At 40.6% G+C, this 21,350-nt stretch overlaps 1 protein-coding gene across 5 annotated transcripts in view; it reads right to left on the minus strand.

Annotated features, from left to right (window-relative positions):
* Positions 1–773: 773 nt before the first annotated feature.
* LOC100472552 (alpha-fetoprotein) overlaps positions 774–21,350 on the minus strand; it is a 44,981-nt gene continuing 24,404 nt past the window's right edge. Inside the window, exons 11-14 of one of the 5 annotated variants that reach the window (XR_004628851.1) lie at positions 20,374–20,512; positions 17,434–17,660; positions 3,921–4,063; positions 774–2,610 (exon numbers count right to left, since the gene is read on the minus strand). Coding sequence is in view for 4 of the 5 variants with exons in the window: in XM_034671733.1 (XP_034527624.1) it covers positions 2,563–2,610; positions 8,734–8,866; positions 17,434–17,660; positions 20,374–20,512 (547 nt within the window). In the remaining variant the exon portion in view is untranslated. Of the gene's footprint in view, positions 2,611–3,920; positions 4,064–8,733; positions 8,867–16,621; positions 16,723–17,433; positions 17,661–20,373; positions 20,513–21,350 lie in introns of those variants that run through there. The other 4 variants (XM_034671733.1, XM_034671735.1, XM_034671734.1 and 1 more) reach the window with 4 other exon arrangements.

The following is a 21,350-nucleotide window of genomic DNA, read 5'->3' on the forward strand; positions in this document are numbered from 1 at the left end:
CCGTGACAATGTGTGATCTTGGACTCCGGTGCATCACATTATCAGTTAGCCCTGCTCCTGGAAGCTTGAAATCTGGAAAGTTTGAAATCTGCCCTTTGTTATAATTCTTTATTGGTTTGTCTCTTGTATAAATTCATTAGTTATCTGGTTTTAGTATATTCATATTATGCTCTATTGCACCTAGTAGTGTATGGAACACGTAATAACTTAAACGTTTCTTTGGATCTAGTTTGCTAATGTATATGAACATGTTGAAATCACTGGAATGAGGAAAAACTATTTAAAGTCAAGTGAAATGGGGGAACCTGGGCCTCCTCAGTCAGTTAAGTGTCTGACTTTGGCTCAGGTCATGATCTCAGAGTCCTGGGATCAAGCTCTGTGTCAAGATTCACCCTCAGCAGGGAATCAGCTTGTCCCATTCCCTCTCTCCCTGTCCCTCTTCCCACTTGTGTGTGCACATGCTCTCTCTCTCTCTCAAATAAAATAAATAAATAAAATAAAGTACACTATAATGAGGATTAAATTTTTTCTATAATCAGGGGTGCCTGGGTAGCGCAGTCGTTAAGTGTCTGCCTTTGGCTCAGGGAGTGATCCTGGCGTTCCGGGATCGAGTCCCACATTGGGCTCCTCCGCTGGGAGCCTGCTTCTTCTCTCCCACTCCCCTGCTGTGTTCCCTCTCGTTGGCTGTCTCTTTGTCACATAAATAAATAAAATCTTTAAAAAATTTTTTCTATAATCAAAGTAAGCTTATTTATTTCATAAGCACTAAAATATTACTGCTTAGTTTTTATTATACACTAAATTATCTGGAAAAATAATAGTAAGTCCAAATGATAAGTTCATTATGTCATATATGCCAAGATTTCTGGGGAGAAGACTACTATTACAAATCATCACTGAAAGCTTGAGTTAATAAACATTAGGGCCCCCATTGGGTTCCAATGTCAGCATCACATATATAGGGTAAAGGTTAAAGGTGGAGGGATGGGAAAAATGGGTAAAGGGGGTTAGAGGTCAATTAAAAAATTTAAAGAAGAGAGCACACATACAAAAAGGAATTCACAAATCTATATCAGGGAAAAGAGAGATGAGAGAGAGAATGAGATGGATAGGAGAGAATGAGAAATTGAATGAACATGTGAGGAATTCTTCCAAGGCTAAGGCTTTAAGTTGCAGAGACAATGGTTAACAGAGACAGCACTAGATATTTAGTTAACTGTTCACAGAAGGAATTAGCCATTGTCTTCTCAATACTGTGAAGAGAAAACTGCCACCATTTGCAATGAGTGCTTCAGGAAGATTTCTCTGGCGTTGAGTTTTCAGATAATGATGTTCCTTGACATGACAAAGGAGCACTAATGCACTAGTGAAGAGCCCAGTTTCTGGAGATGAATGATCTAGATTCAAATCCTGGTTCCAAGCCACCTGAGAATACTTGAGCAAGTTACTTAACCTCTCTGTGCACAATGTCTTGGTCTGTAGACTGGGAAGGTTAATAATTAGATCATCATTAGATCATGATGAGGATCGATTGAGTTTTTCCAGGTAAAAACTTACAAGAATATCTGGCACATAGCACATGCCAGCTGTTACTTCTCATGCCAGCGACAACTACAAGCCGGAAGTTAAGTCTAACTATGTGTCTTAGGACACCGGCTATTGCAAAAGCAGACTTATCTGGCACGTAGGAGACAATGTACGGCCCACGGGACCTACTGCTCACCTCAGTCCTGACCTTTTGGAGCTTTGCTAGTAACTCAAAGACTCTTGGCAAACAGGATGTTAAATATTTTCTTGATTTCATAATGTGTTCAATGCCATAGGCACGAGGCAAAGTCCTGATTAGTTCAAGTCTAACTGATGGTGAGAGAAAGAGACAAAAAGAAGGAAAGACATGTTTTCACCAAGCTCCACTGGAAGGTTAACTTTATGAAGATAAGGATTTTGTTCTGTTCTGTTTGGCCTCTGATGTGTCACAAGCTCCTAGAACCATGCCTCGTACACGGCAGACACCCACTAAAAATCTATTGGATGAATGAATAGTGGTTCCAAGCACCTTCCCAGTTCCACACTTCTTCCAAAAAAAAAAAAAAAGTCAAGGCAGTTATAAAGGTAACTCAATATAAAGCACATTCCATTCAGTGCATCAATAATCATTTTCAGCAGTGGGATAGACAGAAACTTCAAAGCTACACTTGGGTCTTTTTCACTCTGGAAACCCAGCAGCCTGTTCCCAGCGAGATGTGGCAGCTCATTGCATCTACCTGAAGTGTTGAAAGGCCCCTTGATTTCATATTTCTGGTCCTGCTTCTGAGAAGCTGAAAGCTTCTGGGAGAAAGGAAGAATGTAAACTTGTTGTATTGGGGTTACGATAAGTAGATTTCTCTGCTAAGTAGAAAAGGGGAGATTTAGTATAGCCTGGCGAGGACCCTTGAGCCACTCATAAAGTGGCTGTAAAATGATGTTGTTGATTTGTATTTTGAACATTAGACATGGGTTTCATTAGTCATGAAAAATAAAAGGCAGATCTCAGCAAAGACTCTATGTTGACATTTTCTGGAATCATTTGCTTCCCAAGAGAGACTGGCACTTTTCAATCAGTTTGGACCCCTAGAAAAAAAAAAGCAAATTAGTACATCTGTAAGAAAAAGAGAAACAAAACAAAACATCTGGAAGTCTATGATCCCCAAATAGAAAATCTTTAAGACTTACCTGTTATATGCTCGAGAGGGGCTCTAATGTGCCCCTGGCTCAAGGTCTTAGAATTTCTCACGGCCTAGTGTCTGAGCTTAAGGACTGAGCTAACTACAATGCCTCTCTCACTCTCAGGACCCCAGTTTTGGAATAAACAGAAACTTGCTTTTTCCTCACAAAAATATGGCACTCTTGCTATAGGGTAAAGATAGACAATGAACATCAGTGTCTCATTGCATTTTAAAATTGCTCTAGGCTAATCCCATGTTAAATCATTATATAATCAGGTATAAGAACTCAAGACGAACAAAATCACTAACACTGATCAGTGTCTCTACTGCTTTCATATATACTGGTATTGACCTCTATGCTAAGTTCAGCAGTTTTACCAAATTTTTACCTGTACAGGCTTTATTCAAATAAAAGTCATTTGTGGAAGCCCAGAGAGATTGATAAAAGTTAACTTGTTTTTAGCGAAGTGGGAATGGGACCCCTAGCACTCCATTGCTAAGCTTAGCACTCACATACACACACACACACCCCCTAGCTGATAGATGACTTGCACTCCTAAGAGCTCCTAGCAGCCTGTGGGACATGGTTAGAAGTTTATTAATTTAGTCCTTCTTCTGACCCTCAAACAGACCACACCAAAATCATCTAGAGACTGGAATCTATTTAAGTTTGTTTTTAAAAAGAGCTCCCCAGTTTAAGGGATCCTTGTTTCTTTGGTAACCCATGACTTTTTAAATCCATCTTCATGGGAAATTTTCCCATAAGCTTAACCTCAAGACCCTCATATTTAATCTTCTTCATTGGCTCTGAACCTAACAAGAGTGGGGAAAGTCATATTTCTCCATATCTGTCCTTCCCGACTTTATTTCACAGTTGTTCAGTAAATTTCTAATTTGTAATGATAACAAATGTGGAGGCAGGGGGGACGTTTCTGGGAAAAGTAAGGTAGAAGAAAGGCATCAGAGAAACTACCATAATCATGAGAAATGTCCTTCATGAAATAAGGGGTGATAACTCGACATCTTGAGGCCAAGTCCAAGGAAGACTTTATAAACTATGGACTCATATGATGGAATGCAGAGAGCAGAGAAATGAAAGAGGAAACATTTTCCTTACACTGACACCAAATGAGTCACTCTGATTTCCTATAATCCTAGACATGTTGGTAGACCGCTATCATGTCACCCAACCTGAGACTTTAGAATAAACATTACCAGTCAATTTCTCCATATCCCTGTGACATGCTTCTCAATCCTTTTTTCGCTCTAAATACTCTCTGGACATAACAATTCGCCAGTGTCTTTTTAAAATGTATCGTCTCTCATCTCAAAATCCCAGTGCAATCGTGGTAAAAATACTATTTAAAAAAGAAGAAAGCCTTATCAATGCTCAAAAGAAAAAAATCAACATAAGAGATATTGATGAACTGCTGAGAAAAAAGAAGGAAGTCATCAGTATGATATTGACCAATATTTCGAAGTACAAAATAGGATCTCAGAATAATTAAATGATATGTCACAGCAGTAAAAGACCAGAAAGTCACTGATTTCTGAGTTGCTTTTGGTTCTTGTCTGCTGCCCAGCCTGTTTTCAAACTTCCTGAAGATTCCTATAGCCACCACTATCCTTTCAATAAACTAATCTTAGCAAGAGTTTGATCCTATTATTTACACCTAAAGAACCCCCATTGACATATCAGCAAAAATACTGTGCAAATACATAGACAAAATAGTATTTTAAAATGCAAGGACCTAGAAAGGTTATCTCCCAGGTGCTCATTCTGAAATAATACATACATACATACATACATACATACATATGCACATCTATGTTAGGAGGGTAGCCCATCAAAGCATAAAATAATCCAAGAAAAAAAAACATAAAATAGTATTTTAGATTTTAGAAATAGTCTAATTTACCCAGGATTATAGTAAAATGAAACCCCATGTGGACAGCCACAAATCTCCTAGAAATAACTAGATCCAATTGAAAGATTAAGTCAGACCACTTTTTGATATATACTTTTAAGAAAACAGACTATTCGCTTAAAAAAACTGTATTATTAAGAACCTGAAACATTTTAGTGGTATGATGAAAGTAAGTGCTTTATTTGCCAACATAGAAAAAGAAAGACAATTAGTAACTCCCCAGAACAGGAGGATATACTGGGGAATCATAGTCCAAACATGCAAAACTAAATACAAGTGGCATGATTTTCTGCAGCTTAGTAGGTAAGAAAAGAGATTTCGTTTAATCTCTACACCTTTTAACAGGGTAAGTCATTCCGTTGGTCAATCCATTCGTGGTACTGATATGAATAATGTTCCAAGTAAACACACAATTAAATATACCATTTAATGGTTTCCAGGTTTTAGCATCCACTTATGAACAAAGCATATGAATCTTATATTTACTATGCAGATAAATAAACCCAAACACTGTAGAAGTAATGGTTTTTATAGCTTAAAAAAGAAGAGCTGGCAAGCAAGTCAAAGGAAGTTCAGACGCGTTAACTATGCTCTGGAGAATCATTAGATGCCAAGTGGTGTTAAAGGGCCAAGAAATAAAATATAACCAATAAAAGAATTAAAAATACTTTTAAATAAATTAAGAAAGTGTCTATGGATAGGGTTCTTGAAGTTAGCATAAGTACACTATAATCATCATGTGATGTTAATATTTTAAGAAACTGTTAAAGCGATGATGGTAATCACTGGAGCTAAAAGTGAAACTTAAAATTGGTTACCCTTTGGGAATGGGAAATGCACCCGGCTCTTCTGCTTGAACTTTTACTGTGTTCATGTATCACCTACATAATTTTCAAAACGTGTGTAATGTATTATAAGAAACTGAACGTAGTAACCGGGAATGACCTGATGCACATAGGTTGGGATGATCACGTTGCTTTACCTGGCTTTGTTTCTCCTTCGGAAACACATCCAAGATTGCGGGAGCTCTGATAGTAGACCCATCAAGTTGTTAAGTACAGACTACTTAACTGGCAGATCTTTCCACATGAACCTGTGTTAAGTCACGTCTAACAGTAGAACCTTGTTTTACTTCCATTGTTAAATTTCATGTATTATTTTCAAAGCATTGTTTCAACCTGCCCACCTTTCCACTAATTCATGTTTACTTTCTCCTATAGTATATTCTGTTGGTTGATAGAGAAATCTCTCAGGCTATAATTATCCTTCCCCACTGACCTGGCAGAGAGAATTTCTGTGAGTCGAATTTTCTCCTTGAACCTGCTGATGTCTACAATTCATGTTATGATTTCATGAAATGTGAGACGCCTTTTCTTTGGGTGATCCAAATTCACACTGTATAGCTGAGTGTCTTATTTTCTTTCCTTTTATATATTTCAGTTGTACTCTTGCCAACATTCCAACATTGACTTTGGTCCACCCTTTTTCTCCTTAGAATTTCTCTTCTTAAAATATGTCTTCCATCTTGTTTAAAATGCTTTATCCTCCCAATAGCCATAGTTAGAAAGGCAGTCTTCAAACCTGCCCACTTCCTCTTTTAACAGGCAAAACAGGCTCACATAATCAACTATTAAAATCTCAGAAAAGAAAACAAAGAAAATGCCTGTAGGTCCTTGGAGCGGTTCGTCTTTTCTAGCTAACTTGGAACATGCACGAACTGCCAGTTGGCTGAGTCTCTTCAGTTCTGGGGTCTTGGTTCATGGGGGTTCCTGGAGTATCTAGGGATTATTCCTTTGCACTAATAGTCAAACCTAGACTCCTTTGATAAACATAGAAGTACAAAGACACGATTTCTTGATGATAAGATTCTAAAATAGTTCGCTCATCTATTCCCACATTTTTTGCTAAGGCTGTTCATAAACTATAAGGTTATTTTTTAAAATATTCCAGTCTTATCGTTATATTTAATATCCCTAAATTCTTTCACTTTTCTTCACAAATATGTTACTTTCCAATTGTTTCATTATTTCTGCTATTGTCCTTGGTTCCAGCTTCTCACTGAGAGTTGGGCATAGGAAATATGGGTAGGGGATGGGGAACAGTGTATAATTAGTCACTTGCACCCTAGCAAAGTGATTCTTAAAGCGGTCCCCAAATCAGCTGCGTCAGCAGCACCTGGGAACTTGTTAGAAATGCAATTTATCAGACCCCACCCCAGAACTACTCAATCAGATGCCCAGTGGGTATAAAAGGCTGATTTTGCTTTAGTAAGCTCTGGAATTGATTCTGATGCACCCTAATATTTCAGAATCACAGCCCGAGAATAATCAGACAAGGGTAAATTTGACCAAACTTTAGAGATAATGCATAATTACAGATAACAAGCATTTTTATCCGAAGAAGTAATTCTGGCAAATTTTAATTAACATGATATATTCTTCAGATAGCTTCTTTTTTCTCCCTTAATTTGGGGGAGAAATCCTAAAAGAAAGTAGAGAGGGGAGAGGAGAGAAGGGAAAAAAATTGGGCTTTCCAACCATTGAGTTAAAGATTGCTGTTAGGCAAAAAGTGTGGGGAAAAGCACGCAGAAATCTTCCTGTCGTGCTATTCACCAATAATAGTTTAAGCAAGTGGTATTTTTACGCAGGAGCGAGAATACTTCAAGAAAATTCCCTTGGGAGTTCACAGGCAAGGCCCTCCTTCTTCAAAGTGTTGATCTGTGTGGCTATGGGGTTGTTAGTCAGGTGGAAACATGTTTTCTGAATGCTTTACAAAAAGCAAAAAGGCCTTAAAATAAATAAATAAATAGACTCTAACATAGGTGATTACTTTGATTTTGTGTATCAGCGAGTCTGGGAGTCAGTAAAATTTTTCTGTGAACAGCCTGATAGTCAATATTTAGGGAGTTGCAGTTCATACAGTCTCTGTCACAACTACTCAGTCTGCAATTTCTTAATTCAGCCGTTGTAGACAGAAAGCAGCCTTAGACAATATGTAAATAGATGGGCACGACTGTGTGTCAATACAACCCTATTTCTAGAAACAGGAAGCGGAGTCCATTAGCTCAAGGGCTGTAGTTTGCCTGCCCTTGACTAGACCATAGATATATGATTTTTAACATAAACACATGCACAGTTTAGCTGAATAGGTAGGAAAGAGCCACTGAAGGTAATTAAGAATTCATGAAAATTGTTACCTATGAAAGCATTTCCCTGGGTCACTGCTAAACTGAATCCTGGTCCAAACCATTCCCAGCCTGTTTGCACTATAAAGGCTGCTTTACTTATGTATTTATTTTACCTGCATTTTTGCATCCCTCTACTCAGATACTATAATCTACTATATCTGAGTTTCTGCTCCTCAAGTCATGTCCCTGGGACAACCGTTTGTCCTGGGTCCCCTCCATGAATTTATGTGAATTTTCTGTGCCACATCCTACCATGATATTCTTAGAAATTTAAGTCCCACGACTTAAAATGAAAATCATTTACTTGTTAACTACATGCGATTAGATGAATTATAGAAAACAGTCTGCTGGGAGTCAGTTTGGTGGGTGTGCACAGATACTCTTTTCTGTCATCGTTCTTTCCTCTCCATTCTTCAACCCCTCTTCTAACGATCTTCTGACCACTGAGAAAATGAAATCCTTTGCATTGGCTCCTTAGTTAAGCCCCCAACTACAATTGGTGACTATTTCTGACTGTGCGCGTAGAAATTTCTAGAACAAAACTACAGTTTGCCCACACAGGTTTTTAAATTGTTATTTCTTTAAAATTTCACAACATTCCAAGGACACCATTTCTCTACAGTTACCAAAGTCTTCAGTCCCCCCTTCCTCCTTGCACCCCCAATTCCTAAACATCTCTACTCCATCCGGTGTCATGACTCTGGTATTCATCTCTATCCATGTCTCATCCTGCTAGTTTCCTCAAATAAACGTAAATATTAACATATCCTAAACCTGAATGCAATCGATTACACCAATTCATAGACTGTGACTTTCTCCTCATTCACTCACAATTGGAATGGAGAAAGTATTTTTTGTTTAACTTCAGTACATCCTAAGCGCACTGAGAGCACAGACAAGGAAACAGGGATACCTCTTCCCGGAAACACATGTCACTTGTCTCTGCTTGGCAGCACTTCTTCACCAGGTGGGCGAACTCCGCCATCACTGATTGGAACTGCATCTCTGTTGCCTGTGGTTTCTGCTTCACAAGGTTGCTGAGGACCCTGAATCAGACAGGAGTGGCAAAAATACCAGTACACCCTGAGTTCTAGAAGACCAGCTTGCACACCTGTCTTACTGTTTTAAAGTCGGACACCATCCACACCTCTTTGTCACCCCCACTTTGACGCTTAGAAGCCCTGAAAATGCTGTGATGTGTTCACAGATTTCACATTGCTGATCTCCATCTTCATGTTTTATCCAACAGACTTTTCTTCCAGGACATCTATTTTACAAAATTCATACATTAAATTTAATTATTTTATATAATTATTACTAGGGTAAAGATTTTTGTTTTCTCTTTTCACTGCATTGGATGGTAAATAGATGATAGTAAATTAAATAGTTTTTCCTATAATATTTTGTGAGGAACATTTATTCTGAACAACTTTCAAATAAATATTGCAAGTGTAACAACCTTGTAAGTTGAGGGTCTTTCATATGTTATTAATGATAAACCAATAAACTAATTTCTAACATGGCTTGATAATCATCCCCAATTTCCTTCACCAAAGAGTTTCCCCCACATCTGTAGTTTCAACCTCTTCGAATCTTCAAAAGTGTAACCTGGTTTCTATCTCTCTACTTAATAAAATAGTATTCCAAATCTTCCAGTGTTATCTTTTCCCTCTCTCCCTCTTTTTTACTGTTTTAGACCAAGACAGATTTAACCACAGAGAAAATAAGGCATGAGGGGTAGGGAAAATGCACATTAATCGGTATTTTACTATTTAACCAAAAACCTTTGCTTATTCTTCATTTTCAAGTTCACACTGATAATAGCCAGTGACATTATTTGTGCCTTGAATGGGTATAAAAGAAAATATCTCAAAGCACTGAGTAGCTATTTCTATGACAATTTAAACCACACGTCCAGTAAACGATTCCAGATAGTAAATATTTTAGGCATTGCCCACAGAGAGACAAAATGGAGGATATCATAGGAGTATGATGTTATAAATATATCCTATCACAAGATAGAAAACTCCAAACCCCCGTTTGCCTGGGGTGGGCTGTCCACATGGCAGGTGGCAGGCACAATTTGTGTCCAGTGGCCATCAGCTGGAGAAGGTGGAAAAGAGGGACCAGCCAGTGAGGGAGGAGGTATGTACTGGGGTCAGTTTCACGCTCTGCCCCAGACACGCCCTCCTCTTCTCCCAGCTGTCTCACTGTGGGCGGCTGGCCCAAGCCACACGCTGACTCATTTGACTCCTGGACTAAGATGCCTCTACCTTTTGCTGCCCAGCAGTGACCAACAGCAACGTCCCCAGGGTATAGGGGGCACCAGCTCAAGCAGTGTGCAGCAGTGAGCACGGTCACCCGCAGGGAAGGCAGGCACCAGGAGCAAAGTGGGGGACATGGCTAAAGCAAACTTGGCCCTCTGCAGCTCTCAGGCCTAGCTCAATCAAGCAGTGCCCTCAGGACCTACAAAAATAGCCACACCCAGATGTCCATCGCATACCAATCCCATTAAATAATAGGACAATACATCCAGCTTAACATGGTAGCCCAAGGGACATGCTTCCTTGAACTTGCCATTTCAACTCCACCCTCACCCACAGCCCCCAACCCTCACACCCACACTCCGCCTTGAGGATAGACAAACTTAAAACGACAGCGTGACCAAAAGTATTAGCAAAGCACGAGCTAATGACTTTTTTTTTTTAAGATTTTATTTATTTGTCAGAAAGAGAGAGCACACAAACAGGGGGAGCAGCAGGCAGAGGGAGAAGCAGATTCCCCGCTGAGTAAGGACCCTCATCTGGGACTTGATCCAGTACCCTTGGATCATGACCAAATCTGAAGGCAGACACTTAACCAACTGAGCCACCCAGGCATCCCACTAATGATTTCTTTCCAGAAACTACCTCAAAAAGGAGGCTGGTTTGAGGAACACATAATTGTTGCCCCTAGGCTGCCAGACAGAGCTGAGAGAGACTAAGAGATTTTAACTGCCTCCATGTTTGCCTCTAATTCTAAGTCCTAGGAATCTAGGGGGAAAATCAGATATGGGAACAAAGAATTATGTACAAAAATGCTCATTGTCACAATGTATACTGGTTAGAAATTGAAAACAATTTTCACGTCCAGCAATAAGAAATGGTTAAATTCCTTATGGTACCCAGATGGTGGAATATTACAGTACTATTAAAATGTGCTTTTGAAAACTAATTAGTGACCAAAATGCATACATTATAATTTTTTAAAGCTATATCAAAAAATAATGGCAACAGCCAACATCTTTTGAGTGTACTGACATTTACTATGATCCAGGCAATGTGCTGAGAATTTACAAATATTATCCCATGTAATACTGTCCGTTACCTTTTTAATAAGGCTCTATGTCAGCTCCATTTTGCATTAATAACCGTGATTTCAGACCCCCTGGGAATATTACAGTTCTGGTCATATACAGCAAACCAGGGAGGTCAGCCTCCCTCCCCGAAGGTAAGAGGATTGAGAACCACTTGGGAGAACTCCTCGTGAGACCGGAAGTCAGCCTCACAGACTTCCACCCAGTAAGAAAGGCTTGGGCCATGGAAGGTGGAAATGATTTTGTGGTTCCCCAACTGAGCTTTCATTAGACTCATTTCTGAGTTACATGGCATCAGGATTCCTCTTTGAAAAAGTGCCGTAAGGGAACTTCCACTGAAGTCCTGCCGACTTCACACAGCACTGCCCTGGTACCCGCCGTAAGTATATAATCCTAAGGGTCAGAGGGAAGGGGTGATTTTCTTTTCATGACAAAACAGAAAGTAGCTTTGTCATTTCAAGGGATCCGGTTTGCAGCTGAGCAGGAGACAGCAGCACCTGGAAGGCGTGACTGTTCCCAGGGGCCCAGGAGCGGTGCCAGGGAGAGCATGCTTGGAGAATTCCTGAGGGTAAAGGGAGCTTCCTAAGCTCTCCCCTGAGGACTCTAGGGATAATTGCAGGAACCGAAATTTTGTATAAGCAGCTAGTCGCAAGATTGTGCAAAACTTGTATTATTAAATATTAGAACCATAGATTGATGGACAAAGGGCAATTGTGGGGGCGTGTGCTTATATGCATATGTGACATTATATATTCTTATCGTATTCATGTCTTTATACTGGGCACGTCTGCCGTGTTGGAATAAAAGTGTTATGATTTTCTTCTCTCTTCTGTATTTCCTAAGTTTTCTGCACTGATTATGCATTACTTTAATAGTAACAGAAATCAATATTTTATAAAGAAATAGAATAGTATAAACATTATTTTTTTCTCTCTGATGGTTCTGTACAGAGTCAATCTTCTAATTAGACCTAAACTTGATCCTGCTTGAAAGAAAATGCTGTAGTTGTTTTTAAGTGTCTCTATATAATTTAAGTCTGTATGGTTAGATATATCATCAAACCAGTTTCCACTACCTTTGAATAATTATCAGTTTTTAAGAAATTAATTAGTTAAAGTGAGAAATACAGGCCATTTCCTATTGGAATTTGGTAGAATTTGTATAAGAATGTATTTTCCTACAAAAACAATATTGCTCATGATGCTGAAATTCACTGGTGAAATTCACGATGGTGAAATTCACTCACCAATCCATGAAAGCATAGGCTTGCTGAAGTCCCAAGTAATAGAAACTACTTGTCATGGATACCCACACTGTGGAAATACCCCATCTCCAAACATGCAGTTGGGGCTTCTCTGGTCTGGCTTAGGGGATTCAGCGCTGAAAGGGCAGGAGCTGGCATAGGAAGGGGACAGAGTTTACTACTAGTTCATGTAAAATCTGGACTTCTGTTTCCTTCTAATGTCATAAAAAGGGCACAGACTTCGAAGTCAAACTTACTTTGGTTCAACTAGGTAGTGTGATGGTGAGCGAGATACTTAACCTCCTGACCTTTATCTATAAAAAGAAAATTTGAAGACCTACATTGAAAGGCTTTTGTAAGGACCAAAAATAACATATTAAAGGGCTGAGTACAGTAACTGGCATACTTCAGGCAATAAATAACGGCAAAGATAATAATAATGATGAATAATTATAATAATAATAATAGCACATTTTGCTTCCATTTCAAATTATCGGTTGCTTCCAACCATGGTCTCTTTCTTCACTGATTTTCACAATAAATAGTACATCGTCATAACTCTTCTCCTACGTATTCATTTATTCATTCAGCAAATGATTGATGAGCCTTTTTACAATTTCCCTGACGATCTGAGCCGTAGATTCCACAGTAATAGAGAATCCTAATGTGAGAGGCAGGAAAGCTCCTTTGTCTATACCCTCCTCTTCTCTCACTTACAAGCTGTGGGATCCAAGTGCCTTCATGGCTTGGCCCCTCCCAAACCCTGTAGTTATCAACCCAAAAGCTTCTCTCCCTTCTCTCACTTAGGCCTCAGTCACACTGAACCACTGGGCTTTCCTCTCCCCTGCCCGGTGGGCTGGTTTCCAAATGCACTTCCCCAGAGGGACCAGTAGGGGGAAGACGAGCATGACTGCTGGGTTTCCAGAACATCAGCCAGCTGTTTATTAGACCGGTGATGGGTAGTAAGGAGGGCACGTATTGCATGGTGCACTGGGTGTTATACGCAACTAATGAAGCATCGAACTTTACATCGGAATCCGGGGATGTACTGTATGGTGACTAACATAATATAATAAAAAATCATTTTAAAAAAATAAATAAACCAGGAGAAACATCCAAATTGTACTAGAATAGGCAAGAGGAAAAAAGTCTCTCATTAGGAGAAGACAGAAGGTCTGGGAATGAGATTCAGAGCAGGGATATCAGGAGGTCATGTTATTCTTTCTTGGAACTCCAGACATAAAGGCGGTCATTTCTACAGCTGGGGACTCTGTGCCACTTAGAAGCTTGACTCCCCCCACCCCCCAACTGTCAAATACTTGTGATCTGCTTGCAGGTGATTTACCTTCCCTGCCCACTTTCTCCCTCTCCCACCTGATCTCCCTCCCCTCCCACCTGACTGCTGTTATTTAAAAATAGTTCCCTTAATTCTCATTTTTAGCTTAAAATTTTTAATTTACCTTTTTAAATCTTAAATCCTCTTTTTAATTCAGTGCCATCAACTTGTTTTCGGTTTTTCACTTCTATGATATTAATCTTTTATTTCCGTTAAATTTACCCACCATTTCATTTACAGTACATTCTAGTCTTTATATACTATCTTAAATCTTCACATTTCAACTCAATATTTTTAATTGGACTTTAAAGTTTTTTTTTTACTTTGAACTTCTGTTTCCCTTTAATTGTCTCTATTTTACTACACGATCTCAACTTCTACCTTCTCTTCTACTTGCTCAATTTTTCCTTCCCTTCCAGAAGCCCCTTCACTGGCTTTTGTGTTTGCTTGTTTTTGCATTTATGCTGTGATAGTCAGCCCGAATTATAAACGGATAAAAGCCGTAGCAAGCACTTGCCAATATCCCAGGAAGTAAGAGGGGATTTTTTCCAATTTGACCCTTGACTCCCAATATAGATTCTTCCAGAATATTCCAGAAATCTCTACATTAACTGTTTCTATGCTATTGTTCTCTCCATACAGAGAACACAGTGAATTCACTAGAACAGGGATGATTCCTAATACTTCATACTTTTTATTATCTAGCCCTTATCTAAGTGCTGAGTGTTTTGTTTTATTTTATTTATTTTATTTTATTTTATTTTATTTTATTTATTTTAATTTTATTTCGAGAGGGAGAGAGAGAGTGTGTGTGTGGGTAGGAGGGGAGGGGCAGAGAAAGAGGGAGAGAGAGAATCTTAAGCTGGCTCCATGCCCAGTGCAGAGGCCGACCAGGGGCTCAAACTCACAACCCTGAAATCGTGACCTGAGCTGAAGTCAAGAGTGGGACGCTAAACCAACAGAGCTACCCAGGCACCCCAAGAGCTCAGTGTTTTAAAAATTATAACCGGTATTATAACCCTTTGATTAGGGCACACTAAAAGCTATATGTTGGTAGTTAAAGCATATGTGCTTTGAGCCAGATAGCTCGGGTGAATTTTCCAGCTCAACGACCTATTTCCCCATTGCATAATCGCATACCAAGGCTTCTTGCCTTCTGAGGGTCAGTCTCCGTACAATTAGGATGGCATGTAATGTTATCTGCCTCATCAATTTGTGGTAAGGATTTGGAGAGAAGCCCCACATAACGCAGCGCCTGTCTGTGCCCAGAGAACTTCCTCGAGGGAAGGCAAACCGCACGCTAGGAGAGAGAGCCCCAGTTCTCCCACGTTCTCCCACATTCTCCCATCCAGCCTGAGCGAACAGACTGGCTAACTCAATGTTCCAATGGTCTTCGGCTGTTTACTGGGCAGTGTTAAAGTCTAGTTTGGGATCGGCTCGCCTTGGGAACTGCAGAAAGGATTCCAAGGGTCAGCGGGCTCAAGAATTGCAAGGGGGGATAAAACCGAGCAAGCAACAGCCTGTGCTTGCTGCCCGAGGATGTGTCATTCTGGACTCTGCCTCACTTGGCAAGATGATAGTGCTGGACTCGGAATATTTAGACCCTGCAAGTGCACGTCTTAGAGTAAATACATGAATTAGAAATGCAGTAAACTACCGCTTCTAATGATCTGGGGGGAGAAGGAACAATGAGCACTGGGCTTCCTTGCTTTCTCCCGAGGACAGGAGCAGGGGCGCTAGAAGGGAACTGCCCCACCGTCGGGGGCTTGGAGTGCTTTCAATGTGTGCTGCCGATTCAAGGAAACCACAATTTCACCCTTTGGCTTTTCCTAGAACAGTCGCCTTTGGTCATCTCCAAATGGGACCGCTAACAGCACACTCACCAGAAGCAGAATTCATTCTGCGGGAAAATGCCTAGACCATGGGATATCTTGGCTGCAGGCTCAGGAGCGGGATGGGGGTGAAGCGATGGATGACTGATGCCGGTCGCTAAGAAAGGCAATTCTTTGTCTACAGCAAACAAGCAGGCTCTTTTCTAAGACATGACAACCCGTCTGTGCAGGAGTGGGAGAATTGCCAACCACCTGTGAGATCTCAATCACCTTGTGCTCTCAGGGGCAGAGGGCAAATCGGCTGCTCTGAAGTTCGGGGTGCTGATGCACTACTTCCAAAGCCAAGCCGTGATGTCTCGGTCACCTCAGCCTCCGTCACAGTCAGAAATCCGAGTCTCCCAGGTCACCTGTCATCATGCTGAGCCTTCTACACCCCTAATCTGACCCATCTCCTGCTCTCCTGGTCCTCTGTCTTTGTAACTTGAGGCTTTCTCAAGAAAACATCCCTCTAGCCACAGCTTCTCTTCTGAACTTCTCTGTCTGGCTCTGTACAGAAACAGGAGGCTCCCCAGAGGACACAGCTTCCCCCGGGACCTTGCAAGAGGAGGCTGGCTGTTTTTGCTTGAACTCCACCTAACTTAGTATCTAGGTCTCTTTTACTTCCAACATAGCTCTTCTTCATGCTCTTGGAAAAGCCATAGCTCCTTTGAAGTAACACATTATCAAGCTCTAACACCCCTCACCCCTACTTATTCCTGCCCCATATAGAAACTCTGGTCATGCCCCCTCATTTTTGATGACTTCAGACCCAGTGTATCACCTCTCTTTCCACCATTATCTTGACATTTATCATTTTCTGTAGTTTCAACAACTGCATTAATGATCCACAGGTGGTAGATTGATTACAAAAACGGACCAATTGTCCGTCTTTCTCTGTACTCATGTCCTTTACAATGTGATGTTCCAACTCTTCCTATCAAGAAATGAAGTCTATTTCCTTACCCTACTTTAATCCGGGCTGGCCCTATGACCTACCTTATAGCAGCAGTGGCATTGCATGGTTCCAAATCTGGGCCTCGAGAGGCCTCCACACGTCCACCTTCTCCCAGCTACTATGTGAAGAAGCCAAGGTTAACCTGCCGGAGGATGGAAGACCACATGCAGTGGAGACAAGCCGTCCTAGCCAAGGCCAGCCTTGGCCACCCAGCTTCCAGCTGACTTAGCAGCTGACCATACGCTCTTGAGTAAGCCCAGCTGCGAATGGCTGAGGCTGGTCCAGGTCAACAGACTCATCCAGTCAACCCACAGACTCCACTGCTGACTTCAGCCAGAAGCCCTTTTTACACAGAACACATGTTGGGAAGCTCTGCTCGAATGTATAGACATGGTACTCTACTGGCAACATTTCTGACCAATAGGCTTTAGTATTGGAAACAGCAACCAAATCAGAACAGCACTTTGCAAAGTAATAACTCATATTTATAAAATTTTCTAATTAATAAACATTGTCATATGCGTTACATACATATATATCACACACACACACACACACACACGTACAAATGTTCCAAACTTCCCATTTTGGGAAAAATACATTAATGTACTTCTCTGTCAATATTTTCTGATCAATAGACTTCAATCTCATTAACTGATCTAATTGGGGTAGCAACCATGATAGCTGCATTGCAAAACTGCAGAATATTCTCAATTCTACTTGACCTCTAACATAACATTCAGCTGATCCATTCGTTATGCAATATTTACATCTGAGCCCACTTTACAGTTCTCTATACCTGCTCCCTTGAGGGCAGAACAAATTAAAGAACAAATTAAACAAAGATTCTTACTTTTGTTTTTCAGTTTGGAATTCCTCCTCCTGTGCTTTGCACAAGTTCTCTTTAAGGTTGATGACTTGGTCACAGGATAAAGGCGGAGAAATGTAAGTTCCATCCACTTGCAGATCATCAAAGCATGGCTTCCTGAAGGCATATGAGTCATCACAGCAGTGGCCCACACCAGCATTGATAGGCTCTGCCTCATGTCTTCTGCATAAAGCTCCAAGAATTAGTTTTGCCTTTCCCAGAAGAGAATTAAAATAAGAGCGATAAGGTTTTGGTCGTGTGTGTGTGTGTGTGTGTGTGTGTGTGTGTGTATTTTTTAACTTCATAGAAAATAAGACTCATAAATATCTCAAATTCTGGTTTCTGCTAGCTCGGCCTGGATTTCACCATTGGGGAAAAAGCAGGTGTGTCAGATGCAGCCTGGTTCCCAGACTTGTCCTTCCTCTTCCCCTCATCCTCAAGTTGAGTTCACTTGGACTCCACCTCCAGGTTCCTTCTCAGTCCAGTTTGTAGACCAGTGTTGACTTAAGATAGGAGTTTCTTATGCTCTTTTAAATTAAAATCAAGCCTCAAGTCAACAGCACTGCTAATTTCACTCAGATGTATAATTGGTGAGTGGAGTTCTTACTTAAGAAGCTCAAATCCAATTTGTTTCTTTATTTTTTTTTTATAACTGGACAACTGTAACCACCACAGAACTTGGCATATGGTAGATGCTCTATGAATATTGAATGAATGAATGAATGAATGAATGAATGAATGATGAAAGAAATCCTTGGATCCTATTTCAGTTATCTCCTTCATTTCCTTGTCTTCTTCTAGAACTGTCACCTTGCCTTGCTCCTTGTATGTCTGATTCTTAGCCTGATGCTGTCTACAAGTCTGTCTGTATGCCTTTCCAAGCATGACTCTTCAAATTCCCAATCATATATGTATTTGGGAATGAAGTACTTGAAGTCAGTAAGCATCAACATTTCATGTATGAGTTAATCCATTTTAATTTTATCTTTTTAAAGATTTTATTTATTTATTGGACAGAGAGTTAGAGAGAGAGCACAAGTAGGCAGAGCAGCAGGCAGAGGGAGAGGGAGACGCAGACTCTCTGCTGAGCGGGGAGCCGACGTGGCGCTCGATCCCAGGACGCTGGGATCATGACCTGAGCCAAAAGCAGCCAATTAACTGACTGAGCCACCCAGGCGCCCTGATGTGTGAGTTTATCCATTTTAAATGTAACCAAAGAGATCACCTAAAAATAAGGCTTTAGAAACACATATGTCTAATTGAAAGAGTTCCCCAAGGAAGACATGACTAGATAATAAAAATTTGTAATAAAATAAAAGTTAGACAGGGCTAGATAATAAAATTTTTATATCTGCTATGAAAAAAATTCTGTTTTATCAGAAGAAAGACCAATTTAGCATAAAGGAGATGTTCTATCAAGAACATTGGGCAGAGAAAGCTGTCACCAAATAAGAATTCAGTAGTGTTAAAAAAAATACCACTTGAGAGAGACCTGGAGACTACATCTTGGAGACATGAGCATACAAGTCCCCCGAGGGACTTCTCCCTCTCCATTGTGAGGAAGACATAATCTCTCATTCTTCGGGATAGCGTGGAAGAAATATCCCTTAAGACCATCCCTAAATATTTTGATTCAGGAAAAAGTGTAGTCTAGTTATTAGGCCCAATTACTGCTGCCACTGGAAAAACATTTCTCATTGCAAATGAACACACTGGTGGTATTCTGTCTAATAAAATTAACACTTGTGAGTTTGATGTGAGATAATAGAAAATGAAGTTGATTTTGACCCCAGCTCCTGACAAAAGGTCTTTGGAAACCCTTGTAAATTCCTAACTGATAAAAGAGCTAGGAGCATCTTTTGTTCTAATGAGGTGACTCCGGGTGGGCTCCTGAGTGGGGGCTGAAGACCAAGCCATGATTGGAAGCTTGGAATTTTCAGCCCCACCTGCCTCCCATTCTCCAGAGAGAGGAGATGGGCTGGAAATGAGTTAATAATTGATCATATGTACATAAGGAAGCTTTTTAAAATCCCAATAGTATGGGGGTTGGAGAGCTCCCAGGTGGGTGAACCCATCCACATACTAAGAGGCTGACACATCCAATTCCACAGGAATAGAAGCTTCTACACTCAGGATGCTCCCAGACCTCACCCTATGTATCTCTTCATTCACCTAGCTCCTTTATCAAATGTTTTACTTCTCTGGTAAACTTAAGTAAGTGCTCTTCTGAGTTCTATGAGCTGCTCTAATGAATTAATCAAACTGAGGAGGAGATCATGGGAACCTTAGATTTATAGCTGGTCAGTCAGAATCATAGGAGACAACCTGGACTTGCAATTGTTATCTGAAGTGGGAAGGGGGCAGTCTTGTAGGACTGAGCCCTTAACCTGGGGGATCTGACACTATCTCCAGATAGATAGTGTCAGCATGAGTTAAACTGTAGGACACCCAGCTGGTGTCACAGAATTTCTTGTTGCGCAGAAAAACATCTGGTGTCAGAGGTGTTGTGAGTGTGGTAGTCATTGTAAGAATAAAGGAGAAACATGGGAGGAAGACTGTTTTTGGGTTTTTTTTTTTCCTATACATTTGATTAGGATGACTTAATCTAAAATCAGCATTATCTTTGAAGTTGTTGACAAAGTCATTTTTGTTGGCTTGAAAATCCAAGAATTAGACCCTGGGGTATGATCCAAGTAAAGACTTGTTGAATCTGACATCGCCGCCACCGTTAGGGAAGTAACAATCTTATCTCTGCCATTAATCAAGACAATTGGCATGAGCTGACCTAGAAGAAGTTCTCCTGGAGACAGAAATATTAAGCTCCATGGACAGTTCATGATGTGTCCACAAACATGAGATCGATTGCTGGAGGCTGGAGATTAGGACTTCAAGAACACGCAAACATAAAGTCACAGATGTACTTACTGAGTCCTCCATGCAGGCAAACTGTTGCTCATCTCTCAGTGGGCAGCATTTGGTGGCAGCGGCTGCCATGTTCTTCGTGAACGTAACCAACTCTTGAGCAGATAGTTGGGGAGCTTTCTTAGTATAAAGGATTATGAGCCTGAAAGAATAATTTCCTCTTACTCCTGGCAATGACCATGTGCTAAAAGGAAGAATTCTGGAGTTTCCTCAATATTTCACAATCTCTAGCTTAGATTGAACAAAGCATTAAATAGGGTTTAATTCTTTTTAGTCCTTGTTCCAAAGGCCCAATAACTTACTCAATTTCCTGGAATTNAGGGGGGGTAGTACTTACAAAGGATACTATGAGAGCTAATGGGGATGGTTGCAAAATCAGTCTTAGTAAAATCAGCTTCTGAAATAAATGCATACATAGGCCATTAAAGCTTGTGTTGGCTGTCTACAGTGTGTAGGAATAGGGGCACAGCAACAATCAGCAAACAGGCCCTATTTTCACGGGGCTCACACCCTAATGGGTGAGATAGCAGGTACACTTGATGTAGTGACAGGAATTCAGAGTGCTGTGGGTGCACAGAGAATGGCAGCTAATCCCATCCCAGCGAGGTCAGGCATACCTCCCGGAGGTAGTGGCATGTGGGCTGAGATCTAACAATAACAAAAAATGAGCCAGGTGAAGGGAGTGAAAGTGGGAGAGGAGCCATTGAATGTGATTGTGGCTTTGTTTCGTGGGGTTTTGCAGGGGGGTAATTGGGGATTGGAGAGAGAGAGAGGAACAAAGCTTAGTTACAGGATCAGATTTGCATTGTTTTTAGGATAATTACAGTTGCCATATAAAGAATGAATGAAGGTGGTCAAGAAGCATTGTGAAGGAAGAAGTTGAAGGCCATTCAAGAAGAGAGACAGTGACAGCCTGAAGTAGGAGAGTGGTAGTGGGAATAGGGGGATATGAGGAAGGTTTTAAGGAGAAAGATTCTACT

Source organism: Ailuropoda melanoleuca, chromosome 11 (genome assembly GCF_002007445.2).
Source record: "Ailuropoda melanoleuca isolate Jingjing chromosome 11, ASM200744v2, whole genome shotgun sequence".
NCBI classification, from domain to species: Eukaryota; Metazoa; Chordata; class Mammalia; order Carnivora; family Ursidae; genus Ailuropoda; species Ailuropoda melanoleuca.